At 34.1% G+C, this 23062-nt stretch overlaps 2 protein-coding genes across 3 annotated transcripts; one reads left to right on the top strand and one right to left on the bottom strand.

The window, feature by feature from the left end:
• The first annotated feature begins 6136 nt into the window (after window positions 1-6136).
• LOC111367498 (receptor-like cytosolic serine/threonine-protein kinase RBK1) lies at window positions 6137-11137 on the top strand. 2 transcript variants are annotated; one of them, XM_022988408.1, is made up of 8 exons: window positions 6137-6385; window positions 6476-7024; window positions 9109-9366; window positions 9675-9829; window positions 9942-10021; window positions 10165-10300; window positions 10394-10543; window positions 10632-11137. In XM_022988408.1, the coding sequence occupies exons 1-8, from the start codon at window positions 6379-6381 to the stop codon at window positions 10788-10790; spliced, it is 1494 nt and encodes a 497-aa protein (XP_022844176.1). In that variant the 5' UTR covers window positions 6137-6378; the 3' UTR covers window positions 10791-11137. The 2 variants fall into 2 exon arrangements, with proteins under 2 accessions (XP_022844176.1, XP_022844175.1); XM_022988407.1 differs by having other exon boundaries at window positions 9109-9369.
• Window positions 11138-16647: 5510 nt separating this feature from the next.
• On the bottom strand, window positions 16648-21981 carry LOC111367497 (AP2-like ethylene-responsive transcription factor AIL6). The gene is made up of 10 exons (XM_022988404.1): window positions 21845-21981; window positions 21524-21754; window positions 20602-21154; window positions 20443-20525; window positions 18255-18263; window positions 18076-18164; window positions 17772-17845; window positions 17589-17639; window positions 17382-17458; window positions 16648-17277 (listed from the first exon to the last, which is right to left on the bottom strand). Exons 2-10 carry the CDS (start codon window positions 21678-21680, stop codon window positions 16919-16921), a joined length of 1452 nt encoding a protein of 483 aa, XP_022844172.1. The 5' UTR covers window positions 21681-21754; window positions 21845-21981; the 3' UTR covers window positions 16648-16918.
• Between the last annotated feature and the right edge of the window lie 1081 nt (window positions 21982-23062).

The raw sequence follows: 23062 nt of genomic DNA, 5'->3' as shown, positions 1-23062 counted from the left end.
AAACTATTGAAGTATTTCCACGAATTCTCTAACAGAATCATAGGGTGGGTAGCTGGGGAAGATAAAGAGGAAGAAATGGTCTAAAGAAGAAGGGAACAATACCAGAAAGTTCTACAAATTTCTGACTAGCTTATTTGGGTAGAAAGATTTAGCACTTGTTTGATCCCCATTTTTGGAGAAAAATGTAGTATAAGATAGTGATTTTTTGGAGAATGTGTATTTAACAAAAGAAAATATTTTCGAAATACGTGTATTATTATTTTATGAAAGAATGTGTGTTTGAAAATGAGAATGGAAAAAATGCATTCTTGAAAAATGGGCTCAAATAGGGGCTTTTGGTTCCCATTCTTTCCTCATTTAAATGAAAAATATAATCGTTATATATCACATCAAACCACCGTATTTGACTCTCTCTTTTGTGTGAATCCCGTAACGGCTATATTTTTCACTCTCATTTTTACAAAAATGAGTACCAAACGGGACCTAGTTGTTGAAATAGACATTTATGCCTAGACTGGCCAAATTTAGTTAGTACTCGCACTGAAAATTTGACCTAGCTGGTTCTGCAGATTTGGCAGTGTCTCAGCCTTGAACAATGCCTAACATCATGTGGAGCACCTCTTGCTTCAAAACACAGATGGGAAATGTTTGTCTTGTATTTTCCAATTCAATGCCATTTGCGGAACCCTATGCTATGATTATACAGGCTTCTCTCTGGGCTTCATGTGCAATTGGACCTACATTGATAATGCATTGTTAAGTCATGTCCAACCACACTTATCCATCGTCCTTTTTAGAAACATCGACATGAAGAATGAATTCTGTCCATGCATTTTCTTTGTGCAATACTGGACAGAACTGAACCTTGATTAATAAGATTTTAGCTTTTTCTTCTTCTCTCTGTTTTTTTTTTTTTTCATTTTTTTTTTCATTTTTTAATATTGTTTAGTAGTAATCAGTCTACGTTACTAGACAAATAGATGCGGAGTTGATCAAATGAGGCTTCAGATTCTCTTTAAGGAAAAGGGGTGGCCAAATTCTTTAACTTACCCTTCTTTCCATTTGTATATGCCTAATGGCATACTAAAGTAATGGCCCTGACGAGATATTGGCCGCTGCTTTGTATACTATTGTTTAGTAATGTGTGTTATTCCACGAAGATTTGCGTAAACCAAATACTCGTTTGAAGAATCATTAGGCGTGATTTCAGATTGTTACATTGGATTGGTTAAGCCAAATCATGATCTCATCAGATTATGACACAGAATCCATCTTATGTTGTACCTCACAAAAACCCCTTATTGCACATTGATGTCAGAGTCTTTTGTATTAGTCATTTGTTTATTGTCCTAAGAAGTTCGTGGGAGATCACCGGTTGATACAACTGAACCATTTAGGCAAACTCTCAACCAACCCAAATTTTAGTTACCAATGCGATAACATCACATCCATCTCTTTCTACTCCTCTAGGTTGGTGCCCCACCTTGAATTTCAAGTACCAAATCCTATCAGACTCTTCGAAGTATAGTTATAGTTATAGTTACGTGACATAATCCTTTTGTTTAGTGGCACTATGTATCACTTTTAAAATATTAAAGATTGCATATGTTTTTTCTTTATCCCGTCAGTTATTTATAGTTCAGCATGTCAGATTGCATGAGGGCCACATCGATTTCAAATGAGATTATGGTCTGTTTGGCACGACTTTTGAAAAGTCAAAATTGCTTCTAAGATTAAAGTGTTACTTTTTGAACATGTTCGAATAGGTTGTTTTAAAGTGTTTTGTCTGCCTGCCTCGAAAGATTTTAGAGAAAGATGCCTTAAGGTAATTTCTCACAAAGTTCTCCCGCAAAAAACAGAAGCACTATCAAACGAGCTTTATGAGTAAATCATTTGTATGTATAATGGATACGTAGTAGATCGTTTAATTTATCGTTCTATATTATTATTTTTCCTTTTTGACTAAGAGGAGTGAGAATTTGAGAGAATTCTGTTAAACGTACTCCTCTAACTGAATGTGACCTTGGTGAATGGTGAGGTAGGTGAGTGGGTCAAGCATAAACATGGTTTGAAAATAATATAAAGTATTAACAGAAGCAGGTTTAGTTCACCCACTAAACGATCAAACTTCTCGTTGTTGACTTTTTTACGTCCTCAAATTTTGACTGTAAACGTGATTAGTTTGCTTATTAAGCCCATGTTGATATCAATTAAAATTTAAATTTTAATCTAAATTAAATTCAACAATTCGATTCAATCACATATTATATTGGTCCCACAAGTTTTCAATGACATATTTCATCAACTTCTTTCAAAATCTATTAAAAATCTAATTCTAATCCTGACCAAACATGGGCTAAATATTGTTGGAAGAATTTTGTGAATAGTGACGCCGAAATAAGTATAATGATGGTGAAAAATTCGAGGCAAGAGTTGGACTCTTTATCCTTAAGTCGAATTTGCCCCGCAACGGTGCCTACGGATTTCGACAATCGACTCCCAAGATACAACGACTACACTTGTGTTTGTAGCACTCCAAAACACAAGTACAACGAACCAAACGTAGGATTATGTACTCCAAAGATGAAATGAAAGAAAATCAAAATAAATGAAATGATTTTGATTTTGGATAGAAGAGAGGATGAGAGACGTTTTTGCATATCAAACTGTGTGGAATAGGACACCAAAAGGGTCCTATTTATAGACCATGAAAGGGTGTGGACGAAACGGTTGAGGCCAAACCATGCACCCTTTCCAAACAATGCACCTTTATGAAAAGGTGTCTATTCACTAATGGTTGATGCCTTTTTCGTAATTTCTCATTCATCCGATGTTGGTTTTCGAAATGCCAAATATACCCTTCAATACATGCAGAGAAATCAAAATTCTCTTTCGGGGGCGTTGCCCCCGACCCCCCATGAGGGGCGCTGCCCCCTCGACCCCCGCGACCTGACCGGGCAGGTCGATCCCCGTTTGTGCGCCCCGAAGCGGCGAAGTGGCAAACAATTTTGCCTAAACGAATTGAGTCGAGCTTTTAAATATTTGGTCGAAGTCGATACGAACTTTAATCTATTTTCAATTCTCGATTTATTTAACCAATATCCAACAAATATATTAATCCCTTAGCGACTTCAGAATATCTATCTTTACCATCTCCTACAAAAATATTTTAATAGATAGTTTCTAATTAACAAAGTCAAAACAAGTGTTGTTGAGAAATAATGTTTGAAGTTCATTAACTTATAAAATTAAGATACTTTTAATTTTCCTCGCGTACACACACACACACACATATATATATATATATATATATATATATATATAATCTATTGCTAAATTATAAGTATTTATAATAATTCTAGGAGGGATTATTCATCTTCCTAGTTTCGACACAAAATAATAATAATAATAATAATAATAATTTAGTGTATAAAATTGTAAACACTAGCAATGGTACAATAATAATATTTTTTATTTGAAAATTCAATCTTATCAATACAAAATTTACCTTTGAATCTTAATTTAATAAACATGATAGAAAGTCACGGAATTGGGTAAACTCGTATCTATTTATAGTCATACCCGATGGTGATTGCCGGAAACTAATGCCATAGATTACTCATAGATGGTCAATAAATATTCAAAAGCAAAATTGTAACCGTAATAACAGGACACTTATTATTGTAACATTTCATGCATTTTTAAGAATTACTAAAAATTTTCTGTCGATATCAACTTTAACTGGAGACACAGTCACTTTTTTGGCCTACTATAATGTTGTAACTTATTGTTTTAACACATAAAGATATCTCGAGGTAAGTTGGGTTCTCACATGAAAGAAGAGTGACGTACTCTTGAGTTTTTGATTGATTATTTTATCAAATTATATATTTATTTGTTTATAATGATAATATTGAGATATTTATATCTAAGTAACATCAAAAATCATATGCCCTCGAATGCAAGCATACACAACTAGATTATGGGATAATCAAATATATAGTAAAATACACATAATCATGTGGACATGATGAGGATGGTCACTATTCAAGAAACATGTAGATTCGTTTGATATATATTTTTTATAATAAATTTTATAAAAAGTGATTATTTTAGACTATGTGATTAAAAAGTATGGAAAAATAATGGATTCATGTGCAAAATATATATATATTAAAATGTATGATTGAAAATGAATTTAAAAAAAAAAAAAGAGTTTTAAACAATAATAGGGGTTTAATTTAGATATTTTGGAATGACTTGTTAAAGTACAAAAAATTAAACACAATACTTAGAGCTCATTTAGTAGGAATTTTTTGAAAGTCAAGAGTTATTTCTAAAATTAAAAGGATACTTTTGAATATGTTTAGATATTTTTTGGAAACATTTTGTCTGATCAGAAGAGCTTTTAACGAAAGCTAATCTAAAATATCTTCTTCGAAAAGCTCTTCTACAAAAAACAGAACCGCACCTAATCTATTTTCCCAAAGTACTCTAAATACTAATTTTCCTCAATTTTATCAAACATTAAAGTTACCAAAAAAAAATTATTTAGTTTAAGTCAAATAATAATTTCAACATAACATTTGCTTATTTTTAGCCCATGTTCGGCACTCATTTTCTAAAACACAATTTTTCTTAAATTATTTTTCAATAACATATTTCACGGGACCACAAATTGCATCAAGTTTTCAATTACAAATTACATCAACTTTTATCCTAATATACTGATAATATGATTTTTAGCTAAAAACTTATTTACTTGATATAGAGCTTGTTCGATAATGATTTTGAGAATTAATTTTTTTACCGTTGAAGAGAAAAGTGGGTTCTACCCGTGAGAGAAGAAGTAAAAAATGATTGCTTAAATAGTAATAATAACGATCAAAAATTGATTTTTAGGGTGAAAATTTGCTACTGTACATAATCTCAACACATATATTAATGACATCTACTTGATATAATCTCAACACTTATATATTTTATCTTACTCCATTAATCTTTCATGACTTCGTACACACACTTTATCTTACTCCATTAATCTTTCATGACTTCGTACACACACATAAATTCATAAATAATGAACATTAACAAATTCATTTCTTACTTTTACTATAGTCTAAAATCATTTCATTTAAGAATGGGGTGTCAGCAAATTACTGAATAAAAAAAAAGGAATTACTTTACCTTTAAATAAGAAAGAAAATTTTAGGTAAATATTTACAAATAAAATAAAATCTTTTAAGTAAAGTTGTGAAGGAAGGTCTCTCAGCACTTTAGGGGGTGTTCTCTTTGTGTTTCAGTTTTGTGTTTTGAGTTTTGAATTCATTTTGAGTTTTGTATTTTGAGTTTTTGTTTTGAAATTCTTGAAAATGCGTTCTTTTTGTTAGTTTCTCAAAACAAAAAAAAAATAATTTTTTTTTTAAATTTTGAGAATCACCATAACACCATCTCAAAACACCAAAAAAAAAAAAAAAAAAATTAATTTTTATTTTTTTTTTTTGAAATTTTGAGAATCACCACACTATCTCCTCAAAAAAATTTTTTTTTTTTTTAATTTTTATTTTTTTTTAAACTCAAAAAAAAAAAAAAAAAATTTAATTTTTAATTTTTTTTTTAAAATTTTTGAAAACCCCCCCCCCCCCTTAAAAAAAAAAAAAAAAAAAAAAAAAAAGTGTTTCCCGCGTTTTCAATTTTTTCAAGTTTTACACTGAAAACGCCCAAAACGACAAAAAAGTCGTTTTGTGTTTTCTTCACAAATTTTTTTCGTTTTCGAAAACGGGAAAGAGAACACGTTTTCACCGTTTTGAAAAATCGAAAACAGAAAACGACCCGAAAACGGTAAAGAGAACAGGGCCTTAACAATTCCCAAAAAATCTCTCATTACACGAGGCATTATTTTACTTAAAATAAAATTTCCATCAAAAGTACTAAACTACCCTTGAAAATGCCCTAAAATCACACCCTTCAGTTTGGTTCGTTATTGCCCTCTTCTGTACCCGTGCAAGCGTTGGTTGCGCCATCAATCACGAATTAAATAATCAACGGTCAAGATTTTGATCTTGTAACGTTAACATAATTGAAAATGAAATTATTGCAGAATTAAGGTTAGTGTATAAATATAGGATATATTCCAATCACCACAAAGCTGGTTTTCCCTCGAATATCAACCTTCGGAAGATATACCATTTTAAACACCCCTCCCCTCCTCTCCTCCTTCCTGTCTCTTTGTCTCTCTCTTCTCTGTTCCTGCTGGGAAGGGAGAGATGTGAATTTCAGAATGTTCATGTCACAACTTTTCTGTAAATTATATATCTTTTTATCTGTTTTTTGAAATCTTTTTGTTGGGTGCTTTTTGAAACTATTGAAATCATAACCATGGAAGGTACCGTGAGATTATATGTTTTACTCTCATAGATAATCTTCCTTCTAGAACTTTTTTTTTCTTTTTTTATAAGATTGATTATTTTTGCAGGCAAAACTGTTCTGGAAAACCAGAAAATTGAAGAAATGGAGGAAGAAAGCAATCTTCTTGTAAAACAAGACGAAAAAAATTCTGACTCAGAATCATTAGAAAATGTGAAAAATGAAGAGCAAGGCACAGAAACCGAGAAAAAGGAAGAAGAAATGGAGGAAGAGCAATCGTCTCCAAGGGGAGTTTTGGAGATACCCATATCAGGTTCGGATTCAGATCATAGCAGCAGGAGCAGCAGCCTGGAAAGAACCAGCAGTTTCTGTAGCGAAAAATCGTTTTTGCAAAGAGGAATTTCTGGGGAATTAGGCTATGGTTTACAATGGAAAAATTTGTTGGGTCAGATAAAGAAAAGGACTTCAGTGAGGAGATTGACAACAATTCCATTGTTGGGTGGATATGACTTTTCGAAGAAGAGTTTGAGAGGAAAGTTGGGGAGGAATCGTAGTACAGAAGACACCATTAATTGTGGAGATGTTGTAGTCCCTAAGCCTTCTTGGAGGAATTTTACCTATGATGAACTTAAACAAGCTACTGATAATTTTAGTCCTGGTAAGTAATTAAGATTATTTCAGTGCACATAAACAAGCTCAAACACATATACACACATGGAATTGTTCTGATTTTATATCTTCTACTACTTGCTCTGTTTTCTTTAAGGCTATGCTCTGTTTTTGTCTTTTCATTGAACTTCATCTTATTTGTGGTGTTACAGTGGTAATATATTGAATTCTTGAAATTCAACCTCCCAAGTTATTGCATAATAGAAATAAAATCTCGTGTCTATTTGATTGGATTTCACCTGTCTACACCTATATGGCAGTCAATAAATTTCAAATTCAAATACCAAAACTGAATAAATGCATGGGGACGAAAAATTTACTCTCTTTTAAATCCCTGATGCACAAATCCCACTTCATGAAATTTTCAAGGTTGTCTGGACTGGTGTCGCAGTTCTCATGTTGCGGTATTTGGTTTTGTCCATCGGCTTTGCTCTGTGCCGTTAGTTTGACAGATACTTTGACATGTGGATTCTTTTTTCATCTGTCAAATTTTCTATCAAATTGTAGCACGGCTCTTTGTGCATAGGTTTTGTTAGAAAAACAGGGAGGCCGACCGCAAAACCCTTGTCCATATATCTCCTGGCTAGGTTGAGTCTCAATGTCACATCTGTAATTAATTTCATTAAGTTTTTATGGTTGGATATCAAGTTATCAACAACCTCACTGTTAAACAATAAAAGGGCTTCTCCGCCCCCGAGGCATAGCCCAGTGGTGCAAAGGACGGGAGTGAGGTTATCTCATGTCTTGCTAGAAGTCGCAGTGTAGGGGTTTGATTCCTGAGACATAATATTTGACTTTTTGTAGGCGCAGTGTACATGCAGCTCTTGTTTTCTGGCCTGTTGGATCACATTCCGCGATTTACCTCCCTCACAAAACTCTAGGGACGGGACGTTAGGGTCTTCAAAATTGAGGTTCAACTTTTTTTTAATAAAAGGGCTTTTCCTAGCCCTCTTTTTTTCTGGCCAACAAAAACTTTTTGACTGGAGTGGGACATCACCAGGAGGAAGAAGTGGATAGGATGATCCAACTTTTTATGCATACCACTCCTGATATTGTTCAGGGGGGAAAACTAACTTTTAAGTTAAGCCTAACATGCCCGATTAATATTATCATTTATGGGCTTTTCGGTATTTTTTTAGTAAACGTAGCTAAAATGAAACGAAACAATAGAAGATGACTTTTTATACTATATTTTAATTTCACGTTTGATAGGGATAACTGAATAGCATTAAACAATATTATTAAAAAAAAAAAAAAGTTAAGTATAGTTATTATATTGGAGAATCTAACAAGCATTCTGTTCTTGGAAAGATAACTCAACTTCTTCTATGTAAGCACCAATCTGTCTAGTGAAAGATATTAAAAAATTAGGTGGGCACGAATTATTTGACTATTCTATCATTGCAGATAAACATTAAGGGATCTTCTAGCTACTGCAGCAGAAAGTAGTCACTAGACCTATTCCCCACTAAGTTAAAAAAATTCCATTTCTCACAGTGAATTTTCTTTGTCTGTCATATGGAACTCAATGAAACATACATTGCCGGATAAAGGTGTCAAAATGTGTTAGTTCGATGTTGTTCATATTAAATTTGGTGTCGACCACCTTTTTGCCACTCCATATAACTCATTGCTAAGTCTACTCTAACCGGGATAGTGGCAATGCGAGAGAGTTTATGTTGAATACTTTCTTTTAAGATCAAATGTTTAATGAATCCGTAGTAATGTCATGATCAAAACACTGTCAGGTTTCAGTAGTTGGGGATTATAAAGACATGGTCCTTGATTGCCCTAAGTACTGCACCTCAAGAATAATTGAGAAGCAGTCAGTATCAAAGAGTTCTAATTTATTTTATTGCTATTTTTTTCAATTATTAGGCTTCAATTTTAACTTGCATGTGGTTTGTAATATTAAGTACAGAACAAGAGTCACCCTTCAATTTGTTTCCTGTGTTAGCCAGTTGTTCAAATGGACACTGTTGTCTTGTTTTGTACAGACAAAATAAATTATAATTAACTATCAGGATTATTCTACTAATTGCTGACTGAACTTATTACATTAAATCTTGATAGATAAGTTGCTTGGGAAAGGAGGACATGCAGAAGTGTACAAAGGGTGCTTATCTGATGGTCAAATTGTAGCAGTGAAGAAGATAACGAAGAAAAAGAAGAACGACGAGGACAGAGTCGGGGACTTTTTGTCCGAGCTTGGGATCATAGCTCATATTGACCATCCGAACGCTGCTAGATTAATCGGTTTCAGTGCCGATAATGATTTGCACCTTGTCCTTCAATTTTCTCCACATGGCAGCCTTGCCACAGTACTGCATGGTGGTATTCTTTTACCAGATCCTTCACTTATTCTTTCAAATTCTTAACTTAGCCGTTGGATTATCATATTTAGAATGGATCATACCAATGCAGGGCATTTTAATATACAGATTCAAACTCAAGTTTGAATTTGGAATCTATGAAAAATCATTATAAGAATGTGGATTTAATAACACCTTTTAAGTGCATAAGGACCTGGAATTTACCATGTTGCTCAACTGTGGATTCAGACTAAAAATGCTTTACGGTGTCAAACAATATAAATCCCATGTTATTTCGACTGATGAAGGGAAAATTCGGTATCACAGGTTCTGAGGTGAGTCTAGAATGGAAAATAAGGTATAAGGTGGCTGTCGGGGTTGCTGAAGGATTGCAGTATCTTCATTATGACTGCCAAAGGCGCATAATTCACAGAGACATAACGGCCTCAAACATCTTACTCTCTGAAGATTATGAAGCCCAGGTTCTTTTATCGGGTTATCCTAGGAGAAAAAAGAATAGGATACATGTATAATTTTCGTTATTCATCGGGTAATCAGAAATGGATGAAACCCTGTATTTTGTATGTTGTGCAGATATCTGATTTTGGACTAGCAAAATGGCTTCCACAAAAATGGGCTCATCATGTGGTTTCCCCCATTGAAGGCACTTTTGGGTCAGCAGAGCAACTTCATTTGCCAATTCTAGGAGAATTTTTATGAAAATCTTTCATTTGCTTCTCATCAAACGAAGTTTGATTCCCAGAATGTATCCTAATTTTTGGCCTAATTCTTCTTCTGATTTGTTAATTGGTGTCAGATATATGGCTCCGGAATATTTCATGCATGGAATGGTTCACGAAAAGACTGACGTATTTGCCTTTGGGGTTTTGCTATTGGAGCTCATAACAGGTCGTCGTGCAGTTGATTCATGTAGACAAAGCCTCGTAATGTGGGTATGATTTCATCTACTCTTCTTATTACAGTGACAGAAGATTGAACACGACATACCAAACATGTCTCTAAAGTTTTGCAACCTTCGTGCATAGGCAAAACCGCTTCTGGAGAAGAACAACGTCAAAGAATTGACAGATCCTAAATTAGGAAACAATTACAATGTTATCGAAATGAAGCGTTCCATTTTTGCAGCTTCAACATGCCTTCATCACTTGCCCAACATGCGTCCCAATATGAAGAAGGTACGACTTCATTATCTCTGTCTCGTATTCCTTTCTATCTATTAGAAGCCAAGAAACTTTAAACACGGGAAAACGCCCTTATCTTCAGGTCGTTCAGATATTGGGAGGCGAGAATGAACCAGTAGACATGAAACAAAAATCCATGGGAGGAAGAGCTTTGATGGTAGATGCGTGTGACTTGGACGATTATACTGCTACAACATATCTCAAGGACCTAAATCGTCATATGGAACTAGTCATGGAGTGATCTTTCTCATATAAGGATTGGTGCAGTGTTTTTTCTGTATATAAAGAAGCTTTGAAGTAGTCTGCTTTCTGCTGTGTGGGCTTTTAAAGATGAAACCAGCAGCAGAATTATCTTTTGCCATTAGTAAGGATGAAGAAAGACTCGAGATTTCACAGAGTTTTCATGTTTTCTTTCAAGTTTTGCTTTATCAAGCATGAAGGGGCAAACACAAATTAGATGCAGACAAAAGAACGGATGTATTACAAAACAAAAATATGAAAAATAGCCATTATACTATGTTTGCTTTTTTGTAGCTTGATTCTGATATTTTTGATATTTTCATGACTCTGAAAGAACCATGGTCTGAATTACTGTGTGCATTAAACTATGGAAAATTTCATTACAGAAATCAGAAAGTAGGTATCCACCACAACATAAGAATAATGATATATAATAATAATGGTGCTTATCGTGCGTCTGAATCCCATTGTCACGTAAACTGGTGTCAAGTATTGCTACAGTGCACAACTTATTCCAAAACAAAATTTTGACTTGTCCTATGAAATAATGAGTCAACATCCTTGTATCGTAACATAGACCGGTGCTAAAAATCGCTACATAGTTCTCGAAGGTCAGGATCAATAACGGTTCGTAGAACGAAGTAAGTGTACAAATGGAGTGCAGCCACCACTTTGTTCTTTGGCTGGGCCAGATTCACGGCCGTAATATGGACCCTATCCTAACTCTAAAAGTTGCAAAACATTTGTGATACCCAGAAACTCAATTCTTCAAACAATGGGGACAGATGTCCTACTCCAACTGGGCATTATCATATTCACCCCAGGCATCGTCTACTGCCTTCAACCTCGCTAAATCCGCTGCCATCATGGCCGACACGGCCTTGCCTCTCAAGCCCAAAGATCCCGCATTGATGCAAGGCGAAAGGGATAGAAATTATAAACGTACACAATATCAAAGTTACAATGATTTCTGTTAATTCCTAAAAATAAAATAAATATAAGCATCAAAACACTTTTATTCGCGGAAGAATACAGAAATTTGGACTCAATAATTCTAAATATCAAATATTGAGAATTTAAGAGATTAAAATATTTAAAGAAATAATTAGAATCTATATAATTACTAAAACTAAAAGATATTGACAAAAATTAAAAACTATAATATTCAGAATTAATTCGAAATAAACGAAATTCAAATTCATAAAGAAATATTATCTAAAAGATAATTAAAAAATCAATTTTCATCATTCTCCTTCAATCGACGAAAATTTGTCTCGAACCTTGCTATGTGTTCTTCATACAATTCTTCATAACGATAGAGTATCTCATTTGATTAACCCGTTAGAAACACAACCTTTGTAAATACATTCTTATACCAATAATTAACTTAATCGATACTTTTAAATGCTCACCAACAAATCTCAAATTTGAATTGAGGATGCGAAAGCTTATATCCATTATTGGATCAGCTCAAATATAACATCAATTTTTTTTTTTTTTGGACTTGCTTGCAAGATTTAACTCAAATGCTTTCTTCATTGATACACTTCTCCATCTCAATGCAAAAATAGGTGGACCATTAATATAACCTTTTATCATCCGCATCCAAATTTAAAAGGGCAAAAAGTGTTTCGTCCCAAAATTGAACTTCTAGCATTGAATTCCACGAACGCTAATTCATCTCTAATATTAAAGAAGCTCGCTCTGATACCAATTTATATAAGTAAATAAGTAGAAAAGATAAACGAATACACTATAGAAATTCGGTTGATTTAAAAGAAATACCACAACACGATCACCTTTTAATTTTAGTTAACTCCTTAGAATACCAAAAACTTAGGAATTCATCCCACACAAATACATAGAATTTGGTGTTGTTTTTGATCTCGTTGTTTTTAAATATTAAAAATCGAGAATTTACAAGATTGAAAACTCCAAAATCTATTTTTATTTCAATTCAAAAACTAATTACTGCCATGATGGCTTACAATACATATTTTAAAAATTAATTAAATTTTAAATAATTAAAAAAATCATCAGAAGTCATAGTTTCATGAAATGAAGAGCTTTAGAGAGGACGCTAAACAGTAGGTGTGAGCGTGGGTCGGTTCGATTCAATTCTAAAGAGAACCGAACCGAACCAAAAATTTCAGGTATTTAGTAAATGGAACCGTCGGGTCCAAATATAATTATGGAATCGTTCGGGTTCGGTTCCGTTCGATTCGGTTCTGTACTATAATTAAATTTTTTAACATTTGTAATAACATTATATAAATACAACTAATGACACGTTCAATGATTTTGAAACGTCAGAGACTAGTAGACTACCTTGTTAAAATGATCGATACGTTCAAAATTTCGATTGGCGGAAATCACAGCGTCAGTCGACGATTGTATAGGTTTTGGAATGTCAGCGAGGCTACGAGAGTCGAGACAACGTTATGCACTTTCGTGTAGGTGTTTAGGGTTATTTAGTGGGTTGGATCTTATTAGAATAAGAAATGAGACAATAAAATGGGTAATTTGGCCAAAAATTAAAAAATTAGAAATGAAACAAATTATTGGACCAAAAATTTGGATTTAGAAATTATTAATTTGTTTAGAAAAAATTAAAATTAAAATAATTTGATTTATTCAATATAAAAAAAAATAGAAAGATTCGGTTCTTATTCGGTTCTTCGGTTCTTGGTTTAGAACCGAGAACCGAACCGTACCCTTCGGTTCTCAATTCAGATACCCGTTCGGGTATTTAATTTGATAAGAACCATCGGGTTCGGGTTCGGGTTCGGGTTCGGGTTCGGGTTCGGGTCGGGGTCAGTCTATTCGGTACAGGAGATTTGCCCAACCCTACTAAACAGGCTTCCCAAGAAGCCTTGATAGTACCTAGTATTTGATATCATTTCAAGAATTAGTATCACTTTATCAATAATTTTATTCAAGTATAATGTTAAAAATATAGTAAAAAATAAAAACAAAATGTAAATCACCTCACTCATATTGAATAATCAATTGTGAGCTATATATGTGCTACCAAATATGTCACTTACCAAAATTTTATAAATAATAATAGATGGCATATGAATATATATGTTTTTGCAAATTATGTATATCTTAATAAATGACCAACTTAATACGAGGGTAATTAAAATTAATTTCACCTACAAAAAAATATATGAAGTCTAAATTGGGTATATAGTATTTTTCCAAAATATTAACCACATCTCAAAGTAATAATTGGATTATAAAAATCACATAGTAAATCTTGAATATTTATTTTGTAGGTACGAAAATTTCCGAAAAAGAGGCCCATGATGGTTTGGGCCGAATGTGCTTCTAAATTGACTATTTTAGCCTTATAAACTTTAGGTTATGGGTGATATTTGCAGTATTTGAAAATTTAAGGAAACAATACATCACTATTACACAATAAGAACAACATCTCACACAACTAACAACCTCCCTAAAAACTTTTATAAATCAAGTGATAAATCAAATTATTAAATATATAATTATAATATAATATATTCTCTCTATATCAATTGATATACTGATAATGTTATCTCTACCCCATGCCACGCCACCCCTTACCTACCCCAAAAATCTCCAGAAATTCAAATCTCTCCGTACCGCCACCCTGAACGGACCCGACCCCACCTTACCTCACGATAGAAAACTCCAAAAATTAAAAATATTCTCTACAAAAGCTCTCTATAAACAGTTACAGACAAATAAATTTGTAGGTGGTGGTAGTGGTGAGGTAGCACTGTATATAGAAAATAAATGTGTGGTGTTGGTGGTGCATTGTAGGTGATAAAAGTGTATTGGAGTTGATCTATTTCATGGTGATGGTGATGGTGATGGTGATGGTGGGGGTGGTGGTGGAGACAACATTTTGGGTACTATGTAGTGACAATAGTGTTGCATTGTAATTGGTGAGATTTGCAACAAATTGTGCTATGTGTGACCAAATTTATTGCTTATGGCTATACCTACGTTATCTGTAACTAATTGTTTTAGCAAACCATAATTTGGTTGTAGCCGGTCATAATGAAGATAGATTTACTCACACTCGATCACAATAAATACGTACTTGATTACAGAGGATTACCATAAATAAATCTGCACACACCAATTACCAACACCACAATTAGGGATGTCAACGAGCCTAATTGAAACTCGAGGCTCAAGCTCGAGTAAAATGGTACAGGCTTTTTTTGGGGCTCGAGCTAAAAGCTTGGCTAAGAAATCTAGTCTCGACTCAAGCTTTCGATTCAGGCCTTATCGAGCAAAACTAGGCCACATTTTTGTTTATTTTTTTATTAATAGAACACATGCAGCTTGTCACCACCTACATCTTCTTTAATTTTTTTATACGAGCCTACCCTGGCTGACTCAAGCTCGAGCTGACCCAAGGTTTTTTCGAACCGAGCCACGAGCGACTCGAGCTACAAACCAAATTGACATTTTTAACCACAATCCACCACCATCACCACTTCAATGTACCATCACCATCACCATCACCATCACCATCACCTTCAACTCAAATCTACCTTCATTTCAAATCCACAACAACAATCACAATCACCATCACCATCACTTCCACAAACACCAACCATCATTACCACCAACAGAACTACCCACAAATTAGAAAAGTATCCCAATGGTGTAACGCCGTTGACTTAGGGGAGCTGCCTGCTTATCCACCATTGGTGGCGCTAAATTGAGATCCAAATTAATGTCACAAACTTTTTTTTTTTTCACACCGAAGGGCTCTTGTATACCTAGCGAGCTTCTTCATAGGATATTGCGCTACAAGACAAGATGGCTTCCAAGCACAAAATTCCCAAAATTCCAAGCACGAATTCCCAAATTCCACCATCAACAAAACCACCATTTTCCAATTTTGCCAAATACAATTTATCATAATTTATAAATCGATGATTATACTTCATCAACATATTTCCACTTACTGAGCCACAATGTTGTCCTCTACTATTTTAGCACTTCCTTAGACCTCACTGTGGATTCCAATCCACCGATGATGTTGTCCTCAACTATTTTAGCACTTCCTTGTACCTCATCGTCGACTCCAATCTCGACGATGGCGAAACCGGAAAAGCGAGGAGCGCAAGTGATAGATCTTGAGGTACGAGAGGTAAAAATGAAAGACTTGATGATGTTGCTCCAGCAAAGAATCCAAGTATAAGGTGGTGGAATGAAGGCCAGCCGATGAGTGGAAGGCACGCCTCATCGTGCATTGTGAGTCACCATCATTAGGTCTCAGTGTCGTTGAGGTGGGAGGTTGCCGGAGTTAAATATACAAAATATATAAATCGAGAAAGGGGAACAAGATGTAAAGAGAGAAAGAGTTGGTGGTGGGCATGGGAGCTAGGGATTCGTTGTGGTGGGTTGAATTATTAGTAATATATTTATTTAATACAATATTAAATTAATAATTTGTAATTAAAACCTAAAATTTGAATTTTAAACTTAACCCCCTTATTTATGAAAACTAATCTTTTATTGTAGGGTTATAAGTAATTTTCTCAAAATTTAATACTAATTTTCTTTAATTTAATCTTTTACTAGACAGTTCTTTTAGTTGTGTTAAATGTCAAAGTCTATCATTCAAAGCATGTCACGTGCACTCGTCTCTGACTAAATAGAACAACTAATAAACATTCTTTTATGATTATTCACATATTCCGTACACTCGACTAACTGAACAAAACTATTGGAGTTAAAACCGCAGCATCCGACTAGAAGCCATATGAGAAAATTTAACTCATTTGCATGATTTTTTTCCATTCAAGCCAAAATTAATTGAATGCAGCACAGCACAGCATAGGATCAGCTCAGAGAAATGGAAAACCATTCGAAAAATTTTCCATATCCGCTGAGTTTTCTTGTATAGTTCAGGGCATATATCTAACCAAAGCTATTAAAGAGAAGCTAGTACTTACAGCATCCCAGCTTTTACCTAGTAAAACAAAAACTTTATTCTTCATTTCATTAGCAGTACCATATATTTCTGGGTTAGCTGAAGGTCAGCTTAAAAGAAATTACTGCCTACAGCACCTAAGAGTTACCATTCGTACGATATTGGTGAGGCCATGTGAAAAAATCAGCTCACATTGGAGTTACCACGGTTGGGGCAGCAGCGGAGACACCTGCGTTGGTGGGATGGAGATGGTGGAAGAAATTGACATCAAATGGTATTCCATGTGGAACGGTGGATACAGACTGCTTAAGGGGCGCAAAGTTGATGCTGTTGCTGCTCGACTGTATTTGCAGGTTAGCGTTAGTAGGACATTTCTCTTTAGCTTCAAGTGAGAGTTTCAAGCGCTTGGCTGTCCCACCAACAGGGAGGGAACTCTTGACAATGGCTTCCACATCATAACGACTCATCTCGAAATTGGTCACAGCGTTCACTCCCCTAAACTTTATTGCAGCTATATCATATGCCTCTGCTGCTTCCTCCTCAGTAGCTGTCATTAAAATGAAAATAAAATCGGACTTGCACGAAGGCTACTCTTCCAAAGAGCAAAGAATTAGGTTTTCAACTAGAAATTTGAACTAAAGTGAAGCATACCAAATGTTCCAAGGTAGAGATCTTTATTCCCTGCAACACGACCAATTCTTGCTTGCCATCGACCTTGCTGATGATGCCTGCGTACTAAGCTATTAATTTGTGAGAACAAATAAAACTTTGGTAGTTCTTGCAAAAACCTATAAAACATGTCTTGTAAGATCTATGACGAAGACAATATAAACTACAGTTTCGATACAAGTTCCAGACCTCGTAACGCCCCTATAAATTGATGCTCCTCTTGAGAAACCGCTACTTTTCCTGAATGTGTCATCGAAATTCAGTTCAGTTCAATGAGAAAGAAACATGACGGAGCAGCAAAATAAGTTCAGCTACTCCATGATATTTCAGGCTGTTGATCTGCAAAATAAATAATGGACACAGTATGCAAACCTTCTTAGGGAGGCAATGAACTCTTGTTTAGTTGCGTGCTTCATCTCCTCCAACTCTCTGGTGTAATTGGCGATCTGCAAGGAGAAATCTCCTGTTAGACTAAAGTTCATGTTTTTCCTAGAAAATGCAAATAGACAAATTACAATTTATGTTCGGTAGTGTGAACTAGAAGACTATAGATAGATAGTACTGAAGAAAATAGAAGCAACAATCTTATCCACCGAACTGCCTCGTCAAGTCTGTCACTGCATGACAATTGCCAAACACGCCCAAATTAATTAGCACAAGGAGTAAGATTATTTACGGGGAAATTGATGGTGGCGGTGACGCCCCAGTATTTCAGAGCTGCTAAATCATAAGCTCTTGCTGCCTTATCTTCCTTGTCATATCCACCTATACATCAAGTATATTCCATCAAAATTATTGACATCACAACAAATGTGAAAGCATAGGAGTCGATATGCTAACTCTGAGATTGCTTACCCAAGTACACTGCAGAATATAGTTTTGTTTTTGAACAGCCACCAAGAAATACAATCCAAAATGTCATGCAAAAGAAGCACAAGCGTTAGTATACAATCAAGTACTACTCATACTCGAAAAGAACAGACAGAAGAAATCAAAAAGCCATATGCTTGAATGTAAGTACACGCAAGATTTCTTTGTTTCACAATTGACATAAGATCAAGATGGAACCTGACTCTATTTGGGTTGACCAATATAACGATCGTGAGCTGATAATATATCACCCACGTGTTCCCAACTTTTTGACATTATCCTTTTAACGGGTTCATTCGGAGCGATCCAATGACCAAATGGCTTACATTGCTATAGAAAGGATTTAATAATTTTAATTTTAGGGTTCTCAAAATGTGCATTTTACATAAACATCAGTGTCCATTTATTGCAGTTCAGAAATTTAAAGACACAAATTCGTAAAACAAGTCCCATATATTATCAGTGTACTCGTATCATTCCATATCATTTACGAGTATATGCAAAGTTATGAATTTCTCCCACTTTAGCAGGCACAGTTATTAACTTACAATGACTTAGGGTTTGTTTGGCACAACTTATTTGAAAATCATTTTTCTTCAACCTCCATTTCAATCACGAATTCTCTCAATTAATTTTACGCATAATTTTTTTTCTATTTTTTAATGACACGCCTCCCAAACAAACATATTTTTTTCTAAAATATTTACATAATCAGCTCATGAATATTATAAGAACACTAGATTAATAAATCAAGGAGGGGATAAACAAGATTAGGTTGGCTCCTTTTGGGCAAATTTATAGTCCTAAAGCATGTTGAACATACAATGCGATTATATTATTAAAATAAGAAAGGGTGTGTGTCAAGACTTGGGGTCCATCTTAATAAGGTCAACCTTGTTAAGAGGAGTGTCCCAATTCTTTATATATTGGTTATTATTTCGGTATTTTACCGATGTGGGATTATATTCCCTTAACATGCCCCCGCAAGATGGTGGCTCGTTTGAGCAGACCAATCTTGAAATCCATGTGCTCATTTTTAGAGACTTAATCGGATCGAATCACTCGTTGGAGCTTAATGGGCTCTGATACCATGTCAAGACTTGGGGTCCATCTTAATAAGGTCAACCTTGTTAAGAGGAGTGTTCCAATTCTTTATATATTGGTCATTATTTCGGTATTTTACCGATGTGGGATTATATTCCCTTAACAGTGTGAACCCACAAAATAAGGTGGGAAAGTGATAGCTTGGTCAAACCCATTGCGTCCTATGTGCAGTAAAGAGAGAAAGACTGGTCTAATTCAGGGTTTTCAGGCCCTAGCATTCAGACTAGCTCAGGTATATAAATAGGTATTTTACCGATGTGGGATTATATTCCCTTAACATGCCCCCGCAAGATGGTGGCTCGTTTGAGCAGACCAATCTTGAAATCCATGTGCTCATTTTTAGAGACTTAATCGGATCGAATCACTCGTTGGAGCTTAATGGGCTCTGATACCATGTCAAGACTTGGGGTCCATCTTAATAAGGTCAACCTTGTTAAGAGGAGTGTTCCAATTCTTTATATATTGGTCATTATTTCGGTATTTTACCGATGTGGGATTATATTCCCTTAACAGTGTGAACCCACAAAATAAGGTGGGAAAGTGATAGCTTGGTCAAACCCATTGCGTCCTATGTGCAGTAAAGAGAGAAAGACTGGTCTAATTCAGGGTTTTCAGGCCCTAGCATTCAGACTAGCTCAGGTATATAAATATATTATCCCCAAGAAATTTTATTCTCTTAAGGACAACTTCATGAACCAGGGGATAAAACCCCAAGGAATAATCAAAGAATGTAAAGAAAACACCCCTACGATTACCCCACTACGAACACCTAGGGCTTGTTTGATAAGGATTTTAAACTAATTAAAATCAATTTTTGATCGTTATTTTACTATTTCAGTCGTCATTTTTAAATTTTTCTCTCACAGATAGAATCCACTTTATCTCTAATGATCAAAAAACTCGATTATCAAAATCTCTATCAAACAAACACGTATAGTTGCACAAAATGGCGGCCAATTGATCAATCCATCAATCATCATAAAAGTCTGATTGAAGCCAAGAAAAAGCTCTGTCCTTTGCCACCTGAGTACTCGTCAGAATTTAGAAATTTTAGAATTAAAAGTCGTACCTTGACGTCCTCTTCTTGCTTGTCCCTCCCTTCTACAGCTGTTATCCCATAGATGCGCTTCATATCTTCCTGTCCATCTGTGTCTGTATCAGTCAAAAAATTAATGTATCAGTATAATGATAAAAAAATGTAAATAAAAAAATGAAATAGAAATGATACCTTGTGACGCCTCTGTAAATGGAAGTTCTCTGACCAAAAGTATTTGTAACTCTCTTACAATTCCTCTCCGAGTCAACACAAACAATGGTTTTATTATTACTCTCAGAGCATTGTGCATTGTCATCAACACCCAAGGATAGAGCATTAGTATTGGTAGCAGAAGCAGAAGCAGTAATGGGGCAGTGAGCCACCAACTCGATCCCTGGCTCAACCGGAGACTGAGTATGACCCGCGAAAGCCGAGTCATCAACCTCCGAGCCCGAGTTCGTGGAAAAGGCTTGAAACCCATTAATAGTCTTGAGATCTTGCTGCTCATTATTACTAAAGTAGGAATCGTCGCCACCTGTCTGGTGGTGGTCGTAGATGTGAGTTAGGGATGAATCTTGAGTCTCCGTCGAGTCGCCTCCAAAAAAATCCTCAAGTTTAGGCTGTGGCTGCATGTTTTGGTGCATATATGGGTCCATGTAGCTAGTGAAATTGATGGAGTTGTTTTCTTTCGCTTGATGGTTTTCAGCCTCTGAGTATATGGCTCGTGAGTTCTGATTATACGATCCTAAAGCATATAATAATAATATAAAAAATTAAGGGTCACCATAATGAAGGTTAATTTACTGGGCTATCAATGAAAATAAGAGAAGAAAAAAAATAAAGGAGAAGCTGTAACATTGAATGCAATATGCCAAAAATTAATTGAATAATAGTAGAGTGCAGTAAAAAATCCACTGGTGTGAGTAAATATACAGTTTCGAAGAAAAAATTGTAGCGACGGAAATGCCAGAAACAAGTTTGCACTTTCTATCTTTTCCAACCTTTTCACCAAACAGAAAAAGTGGAGTTTTAGTCGAGATTTTAATACGATTTTCAAATATTGGATAATACGGATAGATAAAGGAGTTGTATGTGTATGAGTATATTTAATTACCATTGGCATTGAAGTTATCGGCGAAACTATAGAGGTGGTGTGAGGCGGCGGCGGAAGAGGTTTCAAATGGTGCAAGTTCCATAGTAGCCAGCGAGCAAGAGTCGATCATTTCCAATGACGGCAGTGAAAATGAAAGCCAAATGTTTTCTGGTGCCATTTTTTTGTGTCTTTCTTCTTCAAACACTGGATTTATATCTCAGATTTCTTCAAAAATCATTATCAGAGATGCCACTAAAAAATCACATAAAAATTAATTCATAAAAAATAATATTTTTCTCCATAAAACTAGAACTACAAAATCAAACCTTAACTATTTTTTACCTCATTATCATGAATCCATTAAATGGATAAATGGGATTCCATATCAGTTTAGGCTTCAAAGCGGTAAACGTAGATTGAACTATTGAAGTTTTGTGATGGGAAAAAGTAGAAGAGAAGCACATGCAAAATAGAAGCAGAGTAAATTATTCTATTCAATCACACTGTAGCATTTTTTCACACGCTATTTCATCATTTGCACTACAATGTCACTTCCATTTAAATATTTCTCAATTTTTACACACTAATTCACTTTATGAAAGTTAATACTATATTACATAATAAAGACATGAAACTAAATATAAAGATTATTAAAAAAAATTGCAAGCAAAAATAGAAAAAAATTATTATAAAGTTTTTAAATTAAAATAAATATTATTTAATTCAAATTTAATAAATGTCGTTTTATCATAAAGAATGTATAAATATAATTTTATTAAACCAAATTAAACAAATAAAATAAAAGAAAGTTACAAAAATTAAATAAATAATATATAAATACTATTTAATTAATTATTAAAATTGAAAATTTTAATTTTTTTATCATAAAAGAATTAAGAAGAATATTATATCGAAATCTAATATGAACAAAATTATCATTCCTTAAAATAAAAATAAATAAATAAATTCTCTCCGTGGACGGAGAGAGAGTCTCTCCTTCCAAAAGGAGAGTTATTTCCTTTTCAAAGGAGTGAAACGTCTCCTTTCACGGAGAGTTTCCTCCATGTGAGATGGAGTGATCCTCTCTAATGGGTGGAGATTTTTTTCCTAATTTATTTATTTTGTAATTTGTTTCTTTGATATTATAGATAAATTTTTTTCTATTTAAAATTTTTGTGAATTCTTTTCCCTTTATTTATAATAAAGAAACGAAACTAAATATAAAGATTATTAAAAAAAGAAATTGCAGGCAAAAATAGAAAAAATTTATTATAAAGTTTTTAAATTAAACTCCTTATCGTTTAAAATTAAAAATAAATACTATTTAATTCAAATTTAACAAATGTCGTTCTATCATAAAGAATGTATAAAGATTATTTTATTAAACCAAAGTGAACAAATAAAATAAAATAAAATAAAATAAAGTTCGAAAAATTAAATAAATTATATATAAATATTATGTAATTAATTAAAATTGAAAAAAAAATTAAATTTTACCATAAAGAATTAAAAAGACATTTATATCGTATGAACAAAATTATCCCTCCTTAAAAAAAGGGA

This window comes from Olea europaea, chromosome 18 (assembly GCF_002742605.1).
Source record: "Olea europaea var. sylvestris chromosome 18, O_europaea_v1, whole genome shotgun sequence".
Classification (NCBI taxonomy): Eukaryota; Viridiplantae; Streptophyta; class Magnoliopsida; order Lamiales; family Oleaceae; genus Olea; species Olea europaea.
Note: the sequence above shows the minus strand (reverse complement) of the source record. Positions and strands in the feature narration are given on the sequence as shown.